Source organism: Hyla sarda, chromosome 2 (assembly GCF_029499605.1).
Source record: "Hyla sarda isolate aHylSar1 chromosome 2, aHylSar1.hap1, whole genome shotgun sequence".
Classification (NCBI taxonomy): domain Eukaryota; kingdom Metazoa; phylum Chordata; class Amphibia; order Anura; family Hylidae; genus Hyla; species Hyla sarda.
In genome coordinates, this window is record NC_079190.1 from 400409597 (window position 1) to 400427267 (window position 17671).

The 17671-nt window shown below is 43.6% G+C and overlaps 1 protein-coding gene across 1 annotated transcript in view; it reads left to right on the plus strand.

The window, feature by feature from the left end:
• Positions 1-17671, plus strand: part of POLA1 (DNA polymerase alpha 1, catalytic subunit) — a gene marked incomplete in the record, with an annotated part of 464240 nt that overhangs the window by 230830 nt on the left and 215739 nt on the right. The window contains 1 exon segment of the mRNA XM_056558791.1: positions 2884-3058. Coding sequence (XP_056414766.1) covers positions 2884-3058 — 175 coding nt within the window.

Consider the following 17671-nt stretch of genomic DNA (forward strand, 5'->3'; position numbering starts at 1 on the left):
AATAGCAAGCATATTGACAATATACAGTACATCCTCCCCCATCTAGAAGGAGAGCTAAAACAAAGAACACACTCAATCAGTATAGATCACAAAGACCGCCAAACTAACCTAAGGAACTGTGAACGAGCCCAGCTCACACACTCAAACACCCGACAGTATTTTTATTTTTTTATTTTTAAATCAACTGCTGCCAGAAAGTTAAACAAATTTGTAAATTACTTCTATTAAAAAAAAATCTTAATCCTTCCAGTACGTATTAGCTGCTGAATACTACAGAGGAAATTCTTTTTTTTTTGGAACACAGTGCTCTCTGCTGACATCATGACCACAGTGCTCTCTGCTGACATCTCTGTCCATTTTAAGAACTGTGCAGAGTAGACGAAAATCCCCGTAGCAAACATATGCTGTTCTGGTCAGTTCCTAAAATGACAGAGATGTCAGCAGAGAGCACTGTGCTCATGATGTCAGCAGACAGCTCTGTGTTTCAAAAAGAAAATAATTTCCTCTGTAGTATTCAGCAGCTAATACGTACTGGAAGGATTGAGATTTTTTAATAGAAGTAATTTACAAATCTGTTTAACTTTCTGACACCAGTTGATTTAAAAAAAAAAAAAAAAAAAGTTTTCCACCAGAGTACCCCTTTAACTAAGCACAGAAAGGCTTCAAAAGGTATCCGCAACATATGTTGGGAGGAAAGCCCTGGCGTAGTCCGGTCGGCTAATTTTTGCCCCGTATGCGATTTTACAACCAGACCTAAAACCGTGGTCGACCACGGTTTTAGGTACGGGGAAAAAGCGCATATGGGGCAAAAATGAGCCGACCGAACGTTTCACTGCGGTCGGCTCATTGAAATGAATTGCATACGGGAGCGCAAGTTTTATGCTCTCCCCTGCCGTATGTGCTCCCGTATGGGGGGAAACGTAATAGGAACCCAGCCTAATTCTAGATATGAGTTCTAAGAGCAAAAGGTGCAGGTTGAATCCAGTACCAAGCGATGAGCTTATGGGCTTTATGTAGAATTCTATTAAGGCCCAACTGAGGTCCCAACACATTTTCGCCCAATCCTATAAACCTAATAGACAAGCTTTAGGAACATCAACTCAATAGACCATAATGCCATGAAGTATCATGAAGACCTAAAAGATGGTGTCCATTCCCACACTAAAACGTCCACTATGAAATGATGTCGTTTCACAATTTCTTCTAAGTAAGACCTGTTGAGACATTATGCATCCCCATTCATTTCAATGGGCTTTGCAGAAGTTTGTCAATGGGAAATTGCTGCAGACACAAGCCCAGATTCCAGATTATTTCTGCTCCATGCAGATCCACTGAGGAAAAATCAGGGTGGATGTAAAGCTATGTTCACATACAGTAATTTTAGCTGAAGATTGAAGTAGTATTAGGCTATGTTCACACACAGTATTTTTTTTTCTAACCGCAAAAATGTATTAAAAGCTAATGTTTGAACATAGCCTAATACTACTTCAATCTCTTTTGTGATGCAATATTTAAAGAGCCATTACCTTCTAGGTTTTCAAGAGCTGAAATTGCTCGACCCCCAGCTGCTTTGGCAACCCATTGGTACCCCAAGGTCAGGTTGTGGGGGCAGTTCATGTGTCTAACACCACATACGTGTCGTGGCTGCTATGGGGGGATTTTTCAGTGTCTACAAAGTTAGATGACCAGCATCAGATTCATCTGAACTCTCATGTCTTTTCTTCTTTTTATTTAAAATGATCTCTTATTACAGTGATCCCTCAACTTACTATGGCCTCAACATACAATAGTTTCAACATACAATGTTTTTTTCTGGACCATTGTAACTTGAAACCAGACTCAACATACAATGTACGGACAGTCCAGATCTGTGAAACGTGTCACAACTGGAGGAACTGACCAATCAGAATGGGCATTTTACTGGTAAATCACCTCTATTACTGAAGTACATGCACTGACTGGCTGCCTGGTAGCGCTCCCTACAGTACAGGGAGGAACTACAAGTTCTGTACTACTCTTTACCTGTGCCAGGATTAGCTGCTCCTTTGGACACCAAGTAAGGGCGGCTCCATTTGGGACACTGTGTGTACTGTATAGGACCCGGAAGAAGCTCCTGTCCTCTACATAAACCATTGTCTCCCAACCAGGGTTCCTCCAGCTGTTTAAACTACAATTCCCATCATGCCCGGACTGCCAACGGCTGACCGGGCATGCTGGGAGTTGTAGTTTTGCAACAGCTGGAGGAAACCTGGTCTAGATACACTGACATAGACAGTGATTTACAGCTCCCAGCAGATCTTTCTTACTTTTATATGTAAGGACTTGTTTTACCTGTATTAGTTATCTACCTATTTTTCTTTAATCCTCACTTTTTTCTATTTTTGGATGATATTTTGGTAATCTTCAGAACCAATTACCAGGTTTCCATAGAGTTATGGTCTCAACATACAATGGTTTCAACATACAATGGTCGTCCTGGAACCAATTAATATTGTAACTTGAGGGACCACTGTACTTTTCACATAAACACAGTACATCATACAAGCACAATAACACCCAATACAAAGACAAACCATGCCACGTCTACAAAAATATGCTATTTAGCCTCAACCGTGATTCAGGTAACTACAGCATGAACACAGTTCAATTGCTTTCCACTTTGCTACATGTACACTTTGTCAGCTTTTAGGATTAGGGAGCCTTGACTTGTAAGGTTGTCAAAAATTTATGATCTGTGAATTTCCGTGGGCCAGACATTAGCAAAATGATTATTAAATACCACGGTTAGCACCTGTTTCTGACCTCCGTGGTGATAGGAAGCATAAATCTGCCGTTCAAGTCCCTCTAAAATAGACCTTATGTGCTTGTCTCTCTTTCATGTAGGATGGGTCAAATCTGAGTGCCAGCCAGAGAGCATATGCTCCAGAACAGCTGCAAAAACAAGACAACCTTTCCATTGACACACAATACTACCTGTCACAACAAGTTCACCCAGTAGTGTCTCGAATTTGTGAGCCCATAGACGGGATTGATTCTGCACTTATTGCTGCTTGGTTAGGTACGTATGACAAAGTAACATAAGATATATATCTCAATGAAGAGTTATTAAAAAATATATTGGATTTATGTGAAAAAGTCTTTTTTTTTTATTTTTTTTTTATTTCCTCCATCAAATCTTCAAAAAGATTATTGCAATTTCATAATGAAGGTTACATGGTAATCTGGGATGTCCCCTGACCTTTTACATCAAGAATGCTTGCTGGTTTACATGGTATGAAAAATAGCCTTTTTATTTCCCATTAAAGTCTATGGGATTTTTTCATGATCTGTTTTAACCCGTCATAGACAGTCATAGAACATTATTTTATGATGGGAGAAAAATAGTGCATGTACCGTTTTTTTTTTTTTCTCCCGTCACAAATAACGTCAGTCATGAATAACGGGCTATGGCTGGTTAAAACGGATAATGTAAAAATCCCATAGACTTTAATGGGATTTTGTAACGGCTGTTTTTAAGGGTTTTCATAACGGAACATTATAACGGCTCTTTAAAAAGGAAGAACTTTATAGTGTGAAAGCAGCATAAACTGCAAGCTACTTTTTTTTTATTTTATTTTTTTAAACCTATTATTAGTGCTTGAATTTTTAAATTATTGCAATCAGTAGAATAACACATTAGCCTCTAGGTGGCAGCACTGGCAACAGCTAAGCAAAAGTAAATTGTTTGTCTATTTATATCTTCGTTAAAGTTTGTGGGGGTTGAGAGATATATATTATATAATGTATTCTTGTACACCATGCAGTTCTGAATTGACCACATAGGACATTCTAAATATGCTTACTGGGAAAACAGATCATAAATGTAAAAAGAAAAAATTATATATATATAAATCCCCCCTCCCCCCCCCAGCATGTTTTATTTTGAGATCATTACAAATAAGTAATCCACTTTCCCGAAAAAAAGTGAAAGTGTAAATTCCATTTTCCCTCTCCAAGGGAGGGTGTAAGATAAAAGGTTATGCTGCTGTCTACAGTGCTAAATGATACAAGCTGCCATGATCTGTAGAGTAAATCTGAAATAATTAACAAGGCCAATTGGCTTTGTCAGTGTCATGAAGTGATAATGGAGCTGGGTGCAGAAATGAGGCTTCAGCTCGGCCAGTTCTCAGGGTCTTCTATTTCCATTGTCTCTTTTGAAGCGATAGTTGCAGCTTTTCCCTCTGGGAGCTCGGTGTTAAGGTTTTGTTTAGCAAACAGGGGGCCAAAGTGCCCTCCGGCAGGTGGATACAGCCTGCCTGCCCTCAAGTTGAGACAGTGAACCGTACAGCATTTTGGGAAGCTGGTGTATCATTGTCCTACTCGTCCCTGTGCTTTTAGGGTTGAAAAAAAAGGCAATCAATTCTCACTATAAACAGTGAAGATTAAATGACCTTTCCGTTCCCTTATAAACTACATTTCAGATACACAAAATATATATATGACAAATACCACCTCATTGGACTTCTTAAGCTGGATAAAAACATGACATTGCATTTTTTTTTTTTTTTTTTAACAACTACTGCAAGTTGTTATATATATATATATAGGCAAAAAAGAGAGCAGTTGCAGCACCACCAGAGTATCCAAAAATGAAAAACATTTGTTTAATTCCAGCTAAAACATAAGACAATGTTTCTGTGGTCTCACACTACCTTTTTCAAGTGAGGAAGGTGGTGTGAGACGACAGAAACGTTGTCTTATGTTTTAGCTGGAATTAAACACATTTTTTCATTTTTGGATACTCTGGTGGGCTACAACTGCTCTATTTTTTGCCTTTGAAAATTTTTGACCCAAGACCGGGGTAACGGAGTTCGCCTGCACCAACAGACTTGCCCTCACTTGAGAGTGCTGCTTCAATCTGTATATATATATATATATATATATATATATATATATATATATATATATGTATGTATATCGTACCCAGTGCATTCAGAAACTTTTTAGACCATTTCACTTTTTTCACATTTTATGTTGCAGCCTTGTGCTAAAATAATAAAAATCAAGTTTTCTCTAATCATTCTGCACTCAATACCACATAGTGACAGTGAAAAATAAAAATGACAAAGTGAAAATAAAAAACTAAAATATTCATTGACATAGGTATTCAGACCCTTTACTTAGTTGAAGCACCTTTGGCAGCAATTACAGCCTTTAGTCGTTTTGCTTATGACATCACAAGGGTTGTGTACCTGGATTTGGGGAGTTTCCGCCATTCTTCTCTGCAGATCATCTTAAGCTCTGTCAGGTTGGATGTGTTGTTGTTGTTGTTGCTGTGTTCTCAGTGTCATTGTCTTGTTATGTGAATCTTCAGCCCTATCTGTAGAGCACTGTGGATCTGTTTTTCATTAAGAATATCCCTGTTCTCTTTTTCTCCATTAACTTTTTTTTTTTGCTCTGACCAGTCTCCCTGTTCCAGATGCTGAAAACACCCCCACAGCATAATGCTATCACCACCATTTAGGGATAGTATTGAGCAGGTGATGAGCAGGGCCTGATTTCCTCCAAACATGACACTTGAAATTTAGGCCAAAAACTACAGTTTTTGTTTCATTAGGCCGGAGAATCTTGTTTCTCAGAGTCCTTTAGGTGCTTTTTTTGCATGTGTCTTATACAATGAAAAGGATTCTTTCTGGCCACATTTGCCATAAAGCCTAAATTGGTGTAGTGATGGTTGACCTTCTGGAAGTTTCTCCCATCTGCACACAGAAAATTTGGAGCTCAGCCAGAGTGGGTTCTTAATCACCTATGTTACCAAGGCCCTTCTCCTGAGAGTACTTTTGTTAGGTTTGTGTAGCGGCCATCTCAAGGAAGGGCCATGTTTGTTTTAAACTTCCATTTAAGAATAATGGAGGCTGCTGTGCTCTTGGGCACGTTCAGTTCAGCAGAAATATTTCAGATCTGGGCCTCCACTCTGTCCTGTCTTTGAGCTCTTCAGGCAGATCTACATGCCAAAAGTTTTTTATTGTTAATGGGGGAAAAAAATATCTGAAACACATTACATTATCTATAAACCCATGCTACCCGCCAAAGGCCAAAGCCGGGTCATTTTGAATGGGTGGTATACTTTGTGGTTTTCTATATGGAAAACAGCAGACAGATGCACTCTTCCATAGAGCAGGCTACTGCCTTGAATACATTTACTCAACATGGGTTCCTATGTATACTGGCAGCCGTCAAAGGCACTGTGAGATGGATTATGAAAAGAGCATTATGGATACTTTCATATGAGTCTGATCGGCTGCAAAGTTTTTGCAGGGATTTATGAACAGAAAATCCAAAGCAAATTACAGTGCCAGCATTGTAAAGATTTTACAGACTCTCAAATGCTTGGGAAAAAAATCACAAATTGACCTTCAATTGTTCAATGTTCTAAAATGCATAACATATCAACAAAAAAAGTTAGGCTGGGTTCACACCACGTTTTTCAAATACGGTTACCGTATACGGTTTTCCGCTAAAAAACGTATGGCAAAAACCGTATGCAACCGTATACAACCGTATGACTCCAAATTAAAACGTATACGGTTTTTCCCCGTACTGTTCTATCCGTTTGCATCAGTTTTTGCCAACGGTTTTGCTATTTTGTTGGAATTAGTTTTCCAGCAATTTAATAAAGTTACTATTGTTCTATTGAAATTCCAATCTGCGCATGTGTCGACTCCAAAAACGGATTAGAAAAACCATGTGCAACTGTATTCTGAAATTCTGTGTACGGTTCTCCTAGACAACAATGTTAAAAGAACCGCATACGGTTCGCATACGTTTTTCCAACCGGAGGCAAAAACGTGGTCGACAGCGTTTTTGCCTACGGTTGAAAAATCAGCAAAACCGTTTCGGAAACGGTCGTATATGGTTTTTTTTTGCGGAAAACCGTATACGGTTACCATATTTGAAAAACGTGGTGTGAACCCAGCCTTACTGGTGTGACTGGTGTTTTGCTACAGATCTAAAGCATAATCTGAAACTAGGGTTTTTTAAGATATAATATTTATTTTGCATTTTTTCACACAAAAAAAAATATGCAATGACAGATTTGCTGCTTTGGATAGCATGATAGAAATGTTGCAGCATTTGTGTTATAGAACGCTAAAAGATCATTTGCACACTATACAGTATGTTGGGGATTTATCATTGGTTTTACATTTTTATATTTTTGTTGGTCAAATTTTTTGCGCAAATTGCAAAGTTTGCAAGTTACAAGTTTTTGCCCAATGCAATTTGATTTATTTAAGAAAACAACTCAAATGTAGCGTGGCATGGTTGGCTTTTTGCAGTGGTCAGTCATCAACTGTGACTTTTGAAAATTTGTGCGCAACCTCACACCAGCCTGGACCGCACTTAGAAACTTGTCTGCATCTAAACTACTTCCCTATTTATAAAGAATGTGCACCTTTCTGATAAATGTGGAGGAAGAACAGTACGTCCAGGCAAAATTGGGGGGGGGGGGGTTGTGGCTGGGGGGTTGAAGGACCTTGATTTATACATTCAATGATAAATTCTCCCCATTATCTTTTTTTACACTGCTCCAGAGTAGGTAGAGTTAAAATAGATTCACAGTTCTGAAGACTATATTTTATATGAAGCAGCCCCCACCTCACTGCTAACTACTTTGACTTGACACATTAAATGAAGGAAAATACTTTTTAAAATCTTGAAGTGTAGGCTGTGTCAAGAAAAGTCAGTCTTTGATTATTCATTTGTTACCTATTTATGTTCGCCTTCACACTCTTAGCATCCAAGCAAGAGTTTTTCTACCAATTAACACCTTTTCTACACCAGGCTGCTCAGATTGGTGGAATATGCAAATTCTTTTGCTTGTCTGTAGGATTGGAGCTGCACATTTAGCATTTAATTCCTGAGCACCGCAAACCCAATATGAAAAATCACAAGAGGTCCATGAATGAATACACCTCCAACATCACACTATACTTTAACACTTTAATGACCTGTGCCTTATATATATACGGTGCGGCAGGTCTATGAAGCAATTCTGGAGCTGAGCTCGCTTTATATCCTTTCGGTCCTGGCTCCAATCAGCAGCCAGGACTGCGGCTAATGCCGGACACCGGCGATGTGGCTGATGCCTGGCAATTAAAGGAAAAGGGTCACCCGTTCACCCGCCCTATAACGCGATACACCAGGTTATAGTGCGGGTGAACAGGAGACCGATGCAGGGTCTCGGACTGCTAATACCTACCTGCAGTCCGGAGCCCCGATCCTCCGAAGGTCCCCCTCTTTCAGCACTGACCTGCACTTTGGAGGCGGGCCCGCCGGCTGGATTTCAATACTCATAAGCGTTGGTCATGTGAACGCTCAGTAGGCACGGGCGCTCACGTGACCAGCGCTAAAGAATATTTAAATCCAGCCGACTGGACCGCCACAAGAGCTCAAGTCAGCTCTGAAAGAGGGGGACCTTTGGAGGATCAAGGTTCCGGACTGCAGGTAGGTATAGCAGTCCAAGATTCTGAATCGGTCTCCTGCTCACCCACACTATAACCTGTTGTATCGGGTTATAGTTCGTGTGAACGGGTGATTGTTTTCATATAACCCTTTAGACTCCGCAATTAAAGTTGATCGCAGCATCTCAAATGCCGAAAATATAATCCCGGCAGCTCATCGGGGCTGATCGGATTCATAACAGGGAAATTGCCATGTCTCGATCAGCTGAGAGGATGGCGGGAGGGCCCTTACCGTCCGATTGGTTCTTCATGGCTCAACAACAATAAAAAAGGTTACTAAAAATTGTTAAAGGAGAACTCCGGAATAGGAAAATTATCGTCCATACTGCCGGCAGTAAAAAAAATAAACAGGTACATACCTTCCTTCGCTCCCTCTGTGCCCCCAGGTAACCGTCTCCAGTCTCCGCTGCGATCCTCTTCCTGGTTGCTGGTGGTCGGCGAGTCATACTGCACTCAGCCAATCACCGGCCGCAGCGAAGTCCCGACTTGGCCGGCGATGGGCTGAGCGGCAGGGTAAGAACGCTTCAAGACACGCAATTCTTCACTACACCGGCACCTGCTGCCGGGTCCAAAAACGTCACACTCTCAATCAGCATATCGCCGGCCGAGTCGGGACTAGTGCAGTATGACTCGCCGACCACCGTCAACCAGGAAGAGGATCGCGACGGAGGCCGGATGCACGGGGGGGGGGGGGGAGAGAAGGAAGGTATGTACCGGTTTATATTTTTACTGCCGGCAGTAAGGACAATAATTTTCCTATTCCGGAGTTCTCCTTATAATAAATGTCATTTATCTCCTTTATAAACCTATATGGTATCGCCGCATGTGTAAATGTCTGAACTATAAAAATATAACGTTAATTAAACCGCACGTAAATGGCATGTACGTAAAAAAAAAAAAATACTGAAGTCCAGCATTGCATATTTTCGTCACTTTGTATACCCTAAAAAATTACCGATAAGAACTACACAGACCACAGTGCAAAAAAATGAGCGCTAACACATCACCGTATAAAGAAAAATAAAAAAGTTAGAAGGGTCAGAATAAGACAATTTTAAACATGTTATTTTTTGTACAAAAAGGTATAATAAAAAAAAAAGTAAAACAGAATAAAACTTTGGTATCCTTGTACCTACAGAATAAGATAAGGTGTTGTTTTTACCAAAAAGTACACTGCATAGAATTGTGTGTTTTTTCAATTTTGCCCCGACAAAAAAAATATATATTTATTTTTTTTGTTTCTCCATAGATTTTGTGATGACATGATTGATGTCATTACAAAGTAAAATTGATGGTGCTAAAAACAAGCCCTCATATAGGTCTGTAGGTAGAAAAAAAACGAAAGTGCAAAAATTTTAAAACCCTATATTTTTTCGGCACAATCATAAAAATCTACTCAGGAGTGCACTTTGAGCATGTTTGCATTTTAATTCTATATTTGCTTTATTTGACTGTGCAAGGGGGAATTGATGCGTATTTCACCTCTGGATTTGCACACGGGAATTTTGCAGTGGGTGATAATAGTAGGCAAGAAGACATTTTGCAGATGTCATCCACATGGTGCAGACATTTGTAAATGGAAATGTAAGCATCCTGTGAATTTTCAGATCTACATCATGCTTATTCTGTTGCAGATTTTACTACTTTCAGCAGGGGGAAATCTACAGAGAATCTGCAGAATAATCTGTGTGTAAAGACTGTAATAGATCTGCCAAACAGGTCCTGACAAGGAGCACCAGTCTCACAGATTGGTGCTCATTTAATGAGCTTTTGCATGGTTTCAACCAATAAGCATGCAGGGCCATACAAAGGATGCCTTGATAGTTTGTGAGGCCCTTTACTTCCATTGTTCATCAACCACACATCCCCTATTACCTGGCAAGATTTGTTGCAGAGGAAGGGTTTGTTAGATTGCTAAAAGTAGTGTGATCAGCTGATGAATATGCAGTTACTAGTTTGTCAGCTGATTGCTGGCTCTGTTTTTTTAAAGTGTACCTGTTAGCAAAAATGTTTATATAATGTAGAGAACAACATTGTGTATATTTGTAATATACATTGGTTAAAATAATGTGTATTTATTTTAATTTTTTTAATTGCAACAGCAGCTATTTCCCATGTGTCTCTGTGAGGAGACCAAATACAGGAATTAAGGGCAGGACTAGCAGATCTCTGTACACTGAGGACAAGCAGGGCTCTGTGCAGGCTCCTGGGTTGTCAATCATCCTGCTGTGTGAGCCAGGGCCATGTCACAGAGCCTCTGTGTACAGAGCCCTGCTTGTCCTCATTGCCCAGAGCCTTGCTTGTCCTCATTGCCCAGAGCCTTGCTTGTCCTCATTGCCCAGAGCCTTGCTTGTCCTCATTGCCCAGAGCCTTGCTTGTCCTCATTGCCCAGAGCCCTGCTTGTCCTCATTGCCCAGAGCCCTGCTTGTCCTCATTGCCCAGAGCCCTGCTTGTCCTCGTTGCCCAGAGCCCTGCTTGTCCTCGTTGCCCAGAGCCCTGCTTGTCCTCGTTGCCCAGAGCCCTGCTTGTCCTCGTTGCCCAGAGCCCTGCTTGTCCTCGTTGCCCAGAGCCCTGCTTGTCCTCATTGCCCAGAGCCCTGCTTGTCCTCATTGCCCAGAGCCCTGCTTGTCCTCATTGCCCAGAGCCCTGCTTGTCCTCATTGCCCAGAGCCCTGCTTGTCCTCATTGCCCAGAGCCCTGCTTGTCCTCATTGCCCAGAGCCCTGCTTGTCCTCATTGCCCAGAGCCCTGCTTGTCCTCATTGCCCAGAGCCCTGCTTGTCCTCATTGCCCAGAGCCCTGCTTGTCCTCATTGCCCAGAGCCCTGCTTGTCCTCATTGCCCAGAGCCCTGCTTGTCCTCATTGCCCAGAGCCCTGCTTGTCCTCATTGCCCAGAGCCCTGCTTGTCCTCATTGCCCAGAGCCCTGCTTGTCCTCATTGCCCAGAGCCCTGCTTGTCCTCATTGCCCAGAGCCCTGCTTGTCCTCATTGCCCAGAGCCCTGCTTGTCCTCATTGCCCAGAGCCCTGCTTGTCCTCATTGCCCAGAGCCCTGCTTGTCCTCATTGCCCAGAGCCCTGCTTGTCCACATTGCCCAGAGCCCTGCTTGTCCTCATTGCCCAGAGCCCTGCTTGTCCTCATTGCCCAGAGCCCTGCTTGTCCTCATTGCCCAGAGCCCTGCTTGTCCTCATTGCCCAGAGCCCTGCTTGTCCTCATTGCCCAGAGCCCTGCTTGTCCTCATTGCCCAGAGCCCTGCTTGTCCTCATTGCCCAGAGCCCTGCTTGTCCTCATTGCCCAGAGCCCTGCTTGTCCTCATTGCCCAGAGCCCTGCTTGTCCTCATTGCCCAGAGCCCTGCTTGTCCTCATTGCCCAGAGCCCTGCTTGTCCTCATTGCCCAGAGCCCTGCTTGTCCTCATTGCCCAGAGCCCTGCTTGTCCTCATTGCCCAGAGCCCTGCTTGTCCTCATTGCCCAGAGCCCTGCTTGGCCTCATTGCCCAGAGCCCTGCTTGGCCTCATTGCCCAGAGCCCTGCTTGGCCTCATTGCCCAGAGCCCTGCTTGGCCTCATTGCCCAGAGCCCTGCTTGGCCTCATTGCCCAGAGCCCTGCTTGGCCTCATTGCCCAGAGCCCTGCTTGGCCTCATTGCCCAGAGCCCTGCTTGGCCTCATTGCCCAGAGCCCTGCTTGGCCTCATTGCCCAGAGCCCTGCTTGGCCTCATTGCCCAGAGCCCTGCTTGGCCTCATTGCCCAGAGCCCTGCTTGGCCTCATTGCCCAGAGCCCTGCTTGGCCTCATTGCCCAGAGCCCTGCTTGGCCTCATTGCCCAGAGCCCTGCTTGGCCTCATTGCCCAGAGCCCTGCTTGGCCTCATTGCCCAGAGCCCTGCTTGGCCTCATTGCCCAGAGCCCTGCTTGGCCTCATTGCCCAGAGCCCTGCTTGGCCTCATTGCCCAGAGCCCTGCTTGGCCTCATTGCCCAGAGCCCTGCTTGGCCTCATTGCCCAGAGCCCTGCTTGGCCTCATTGCCCAGAGCCCTGCTTGGCCTCATTGCCCAGAGCCCTGCTTGGCCTCATTGCCCAGAGCCCTGCTTGGCCTCATTGCCCAGAGCCCTGCTTGGCCTCATTGCCCAGAGCCCTGCTTGGCCTCATTGCCCAGAGCCCTGCTTGGCCTCATTGCCCAGAGCCCTGCTTGGCCTCATGGCCCAGAGCCCTGCCTGGCCTCATGGCCCAGAGCCCTGCCTGGCCTCATTGCCCTGCCTGGCCTCATTGCCCTGCCTGGCCTCATTGCCTCATTGCCCTGCCTGGCCTCATTGCCTCATTGCCCTGCCTGGCCTCATTGCCTCATTGCCCTGCCTGGCCTCATTGCCTCATTGCCCTGCCTGGCCTCATTGCCCTGCCTGGCCTCATTGCCTCATTGCCCTGCCTGGCCTCATTGCCTCATTGCCCTGCCTGGCCTCATTGCCTCATTGCCCTGCCTGGCCTCATTGCCTCATTGCCCTGCCTGGCCTCATTGCCTCATTGCCCTGCCTGGCCTCATTGCCTCATTGCCCTGCCTGGCCTCATTGCCTCATTGCCCTGCCTGGCCTCATTGCCTCATTGCCCTGCCTGGCCTCATTGCCTCATTGCCCTGCCTGGCCTCATTGCCTCATTGCCCTGCCTGGCCTCATTGCCCTGCCTCATTGCCCTGCCTGGCCTCATTGCCTCATTGCCCTGCCTCATTGCCCTGCCTGGCCTCATTGCCTCATTGCCCTGCCTCATTGCCCTGCCTGGCCTCATTGCCTCATTGCCCTGCCTGGCCTCATTGCCTCATTGCCCTGCCTGGCCTCATTGCCTCATTGCCCTGCCTCATTGCCCTGCCTGGCCTCATTGCCTCATTGCCCTGCCTGGCCTCATTGCCTCATTGCCCTGCCTCATTGCCCTGCCTGGCCTCATTGCCTCATTGCCCTGCCTGGCCTCATTGCCTCATTGCCCTGCCTGGCCTCATTGCCTCATTGCCCTGCCTGGCCTCATTGCCTCATTGCCCTGCCTGGCCTCATTGCCTCATTGCCCTGCCTGGCCTCATTGCCTCATTGCCCTGCCTGGCCTCATTGCCTCATTGCCCTGCCTGGCCTCATTGCCTCATTGCCCTGCCTGGCCTCATTGCCTCATTGCCCTGCCTGGCCTCATTGCCTCATTGCCCTGCCTGGCTTCATTGCCCTGCCTGGCCTCATTGCCCTGCCTTTCTTCATTGCCTCATTGCCCTGCCTGGCTTCATTGCCCTGCCTGGCCTCATTGCCCTGCCTGGCCTCATTGCCCTGCCTGGCCTCATTGCCCTGCCTGGCCTCTTTGCCCAGAGACCTGCCTGGCCTCTTTGCCCAGAGACCTGCCTGGCCTCTTTGCCCAGAGACCTGCCTGTCCACCCACACTTCCTGTATTTGGTCTCCTGACAGAGGCACACAGGCAATAGCTGCAGGGACAAAAATATACAATTTTTTTTTAACCAATGTGTATTACAAATATACATGTTGTTTTCTACATGTTATGAAAAGTTTTTGCTGATGACACTTTATAGACAGTTGGAGGCCCTCTTGTTTTTGCTTGTGCCATGGGATACTTCCTGTAGGCAGTCTTCTCTTGTGGTCAGACATGCTCCATTGCTCTGTTCTCACACACACTATACAGCCAAATAAACTGAAGCATACAGCTGCTACACTGGCCTATTAGAACCTTCTAGAAGTATATATTTTACTGCAATAAATATGTATAAGAACGTCTGGCTAAATATTTATTAGCCAGGATGAGGTAATTTTGCATTATGTAACGCTATAGCTTCTATATTACTGTTAGTAACCCTAAATTCACTAGGCTAATGGGAAGGGGGAAAGGATGTTATGCACTTTGATAACACTGTACACTATGAAAGGACAAAAGAGAACTCTACCATTATGAAGATTATTTTCCTGTTGGATGGCTCTCACTATGCAGCACAGGAATAAGCAGGTGCTCTAATGTCTACTGGCAAATGAAATGTAAAGCAAACCATGTGACAGATGCTCCACCCATCACTCATATTTTTATAAAAGAAGGGGAGAACATAAAAAGAATATTGAGACAAGGAAATAAGGTCACATCTGCATTATTTCTCAGAGGCAATCATTTCTTTTTATGTAACCTAACAACATTTTCAGTTTCTTGTGGAAAGTGGATTTATAATAAAACCCCTTTTAAAGGAGATCTGTAGTGTACATCTTTCATAATCCCCTGTGCCTAGGCTACAAAATGTAACAAAACAAACTTTAACTCCCCTTCTGACGTTTTCCCCGTTGCCCCATTATCTGTGTCTTGGGGACGATGAGTCATACTGCGCTTAGCGTATCGCTGGCGCACCTCGGCCGGTGATAGGCTGAGTGCACTGTCACGTAAGGAGCCTGGGCCCCGCCTTCTCCCTGCTGCCTGGGCTCATTACAAGACAGTGCACACTCACTGGCCAAGGCAGCACATCATTGCGGCAGGCGATACGCTAAGCGCAGTAAGACTTATCGTCCCCAGAAAGAAAGGCCGGGACCGGAACACAGATATTGGGGCAACGGGGGAATGTCGTAAGGTGAGTTAAAGTTTGTTTTGTTACATTTTTCAGCCCTGGCACAGAGGTTTATGAAAAATGTACACTATAGATCTCCTTTAAAGCGCTACTCTGGTGGAAAACATATATATATATATATATATATATATATATATATATATATATATTATAATATTATTTTTTTATTTTTTTTTTCAAATCCACTGGTGCCAAAAAGTTAAACAGATTTGTAAATTACTTTTATTAAAAAATCTTAAACCTTACAGTACTTATCAGCTGGTGTGTACTACAGAGGAAGTTGTATTGTTATTTTCAGTCTGACCTTACCACAGTGCTCTCTACTAACGCCTCTCTCCATGTGAGGACCTTTCCAGAGCAGGATTGGTTTGCTATGGGGATTTGCTCCTACTCTGGACAGTTCCTAACAGGGACAGAGGTGTCCGCAGAGATAACTGTGGTCAGACTAAAAAGAACTTCACAACTTCCTCTGGAGTATACAGCAGCTGAGACAGTCATGGCCGTAAATGTTGGCACCCCTGAAATTTTTCTAGGAAATTAAGTATTTTTCCCAGAAAAGGATTGTTTTACTCTAAACCAAACTAACTAAACCAGAAAGGGGAGAAAAAAGCAAATTGGACGTAATGTCACACCAAACTCCAAAAATGGGCTGGACAAAATTATTGGCACCCTTTCAAAATTGTGGAAAAATAAGAATGTTTCAATCATGAGATGCTCCTTTAAACTCACCTGGGGCAAGTAACAGGTGTGGGCAATATAAAAATCACACCTGAAAGCAGATAAAAAGGAGAGAAGTTCACTTAGTCTTTGCATTGCGTGTCTGAGCGACCGCGATGTCTGGGAGTACACTGCGCATGCGCGCAGCAACTTGCAGATCACTGTATCTGCTTATAGTGACAGATTGCGGCTACGATCAGACAAAGCGGCACAGCAGGAGGGCACACTCTAGGGACGGTCCGTAGCTCATTCGCAGCGTCAAATACGCTGTGGATGCACTACGTGTGACCCTACCCTAAAGTTTTCCCCAAATGACAACATATGACCTTTCCTGAGGCTATGTCATGTGTCTGATCGGTGAGCGTCCAGCCGCTGGGACCCCCACCGATCATAAGAACAGTGGTTTAGAGTCTCCCTGTTTGGATGGAGTGGTGGTAAAGTATGAGCGCTGCCATGCTATTCAAACTCTATGGGAATACACCTGTGGATTGTACTTAGTTGTCAACTTGGGGAAAACTCCTTTAACCTGAACATAAAGGAGGAGATTTATCAAACCTGTCCAGAGGAAAAGGCATCTGAAAAATTAAAGAAGCGATCTGGTTGCTATGGGCAACTTAGCAACTATTCCTCTGGACAGATTTTGATAAATCTTCCTACATGTTTTACTTGTACACCATTTTATAGTTTCCACTGCTTTCTTGCATTCTTTTGATATATCTACCTGTATTTATTAATGGCACATGGACAAACAACCAATTTTTTTCAGAAGATCTATTTAATTGAAATTCAACGCTTTTACATTGTATTTTTTTTTAAGTCCAAGTGTTACTACAGATTAGCCTTCATACTCACACCATTATTATGCTTTCAAATTGCATAAAGCTTCCTGTCAGCACACCACACAAGTAATATTACATACTAGAGAAACATTAGCTGTATAATACGCCTTCAAATCCTCAATTAAACAAGTGGATATATTGCTTCTCATTGGCCTCTGAGAGGCTGAGAGCAAAGCCTTAAGTGATTGGCATCCATTGTGCATACCATGCTGTAAAAAAAGAACTCCTGAAAGGCCGAATGATCTCTTAATGTTAAATAATGGGGACTTTTTGTTAATTCCAGTTGGGCTCATTGCTTGTTTGGTTTAGTAGATGGTGAAATCCTCTTACTCTGCTGTAAAAAAATAGTATTTACGTGCAGAATATCAGTGCCCTAAACCACTTTCATTCATGTTTTTTTATGGCAATGAGGACAACAGACTGTAACCATCATACTGGTGTTTATTGAACAGTTGAGGCTTTTACAGGTTTGATCTGCTTATTTCTATCAATATATACATATGACACTAGACTATTCTCATTTTATATTACTAAAGGTTATGAATATTTTTATTTTTGTTTTTTTAATTCTTGCTTTGTATTTATATTGGTGCGAAAACATTTTCTCTGCACATTTTCTCTGTTTGTTTTCATATATACAGTGAAACCTCTTTGAGATGACCACCCAAACTTGCAAATGAAAATCCCAAAAAGGTGTTCTAGGGGGAGTGATCTTTTTAAAAGAAGATATTATATTGTAGAACTGAAAATGACAAGGGGAGTGGTCTTCTAAAAAAGGTGGTCTTTTGTAGATGGTCCACTGTAGTCCTGGATGCTGTGTCCAGTTCATATGACTGGTTTGTTTTCAGAAAATGGAAGTCAGCACTTACCTACTTCTAATGTCCAGTCCTCAATAGGGACACAAACGAGTACAGAAAGCCACCGGATCATTGAGGCAATACTATAGTTACATAGAAAAAGAGGATACTTCAATACTTTAGTGCCCTTAGTTGTGGTTAAAAGCACAAAGTCATTGTGAAAAGCATAATAGGCAAAAGAAGGGTGCTTG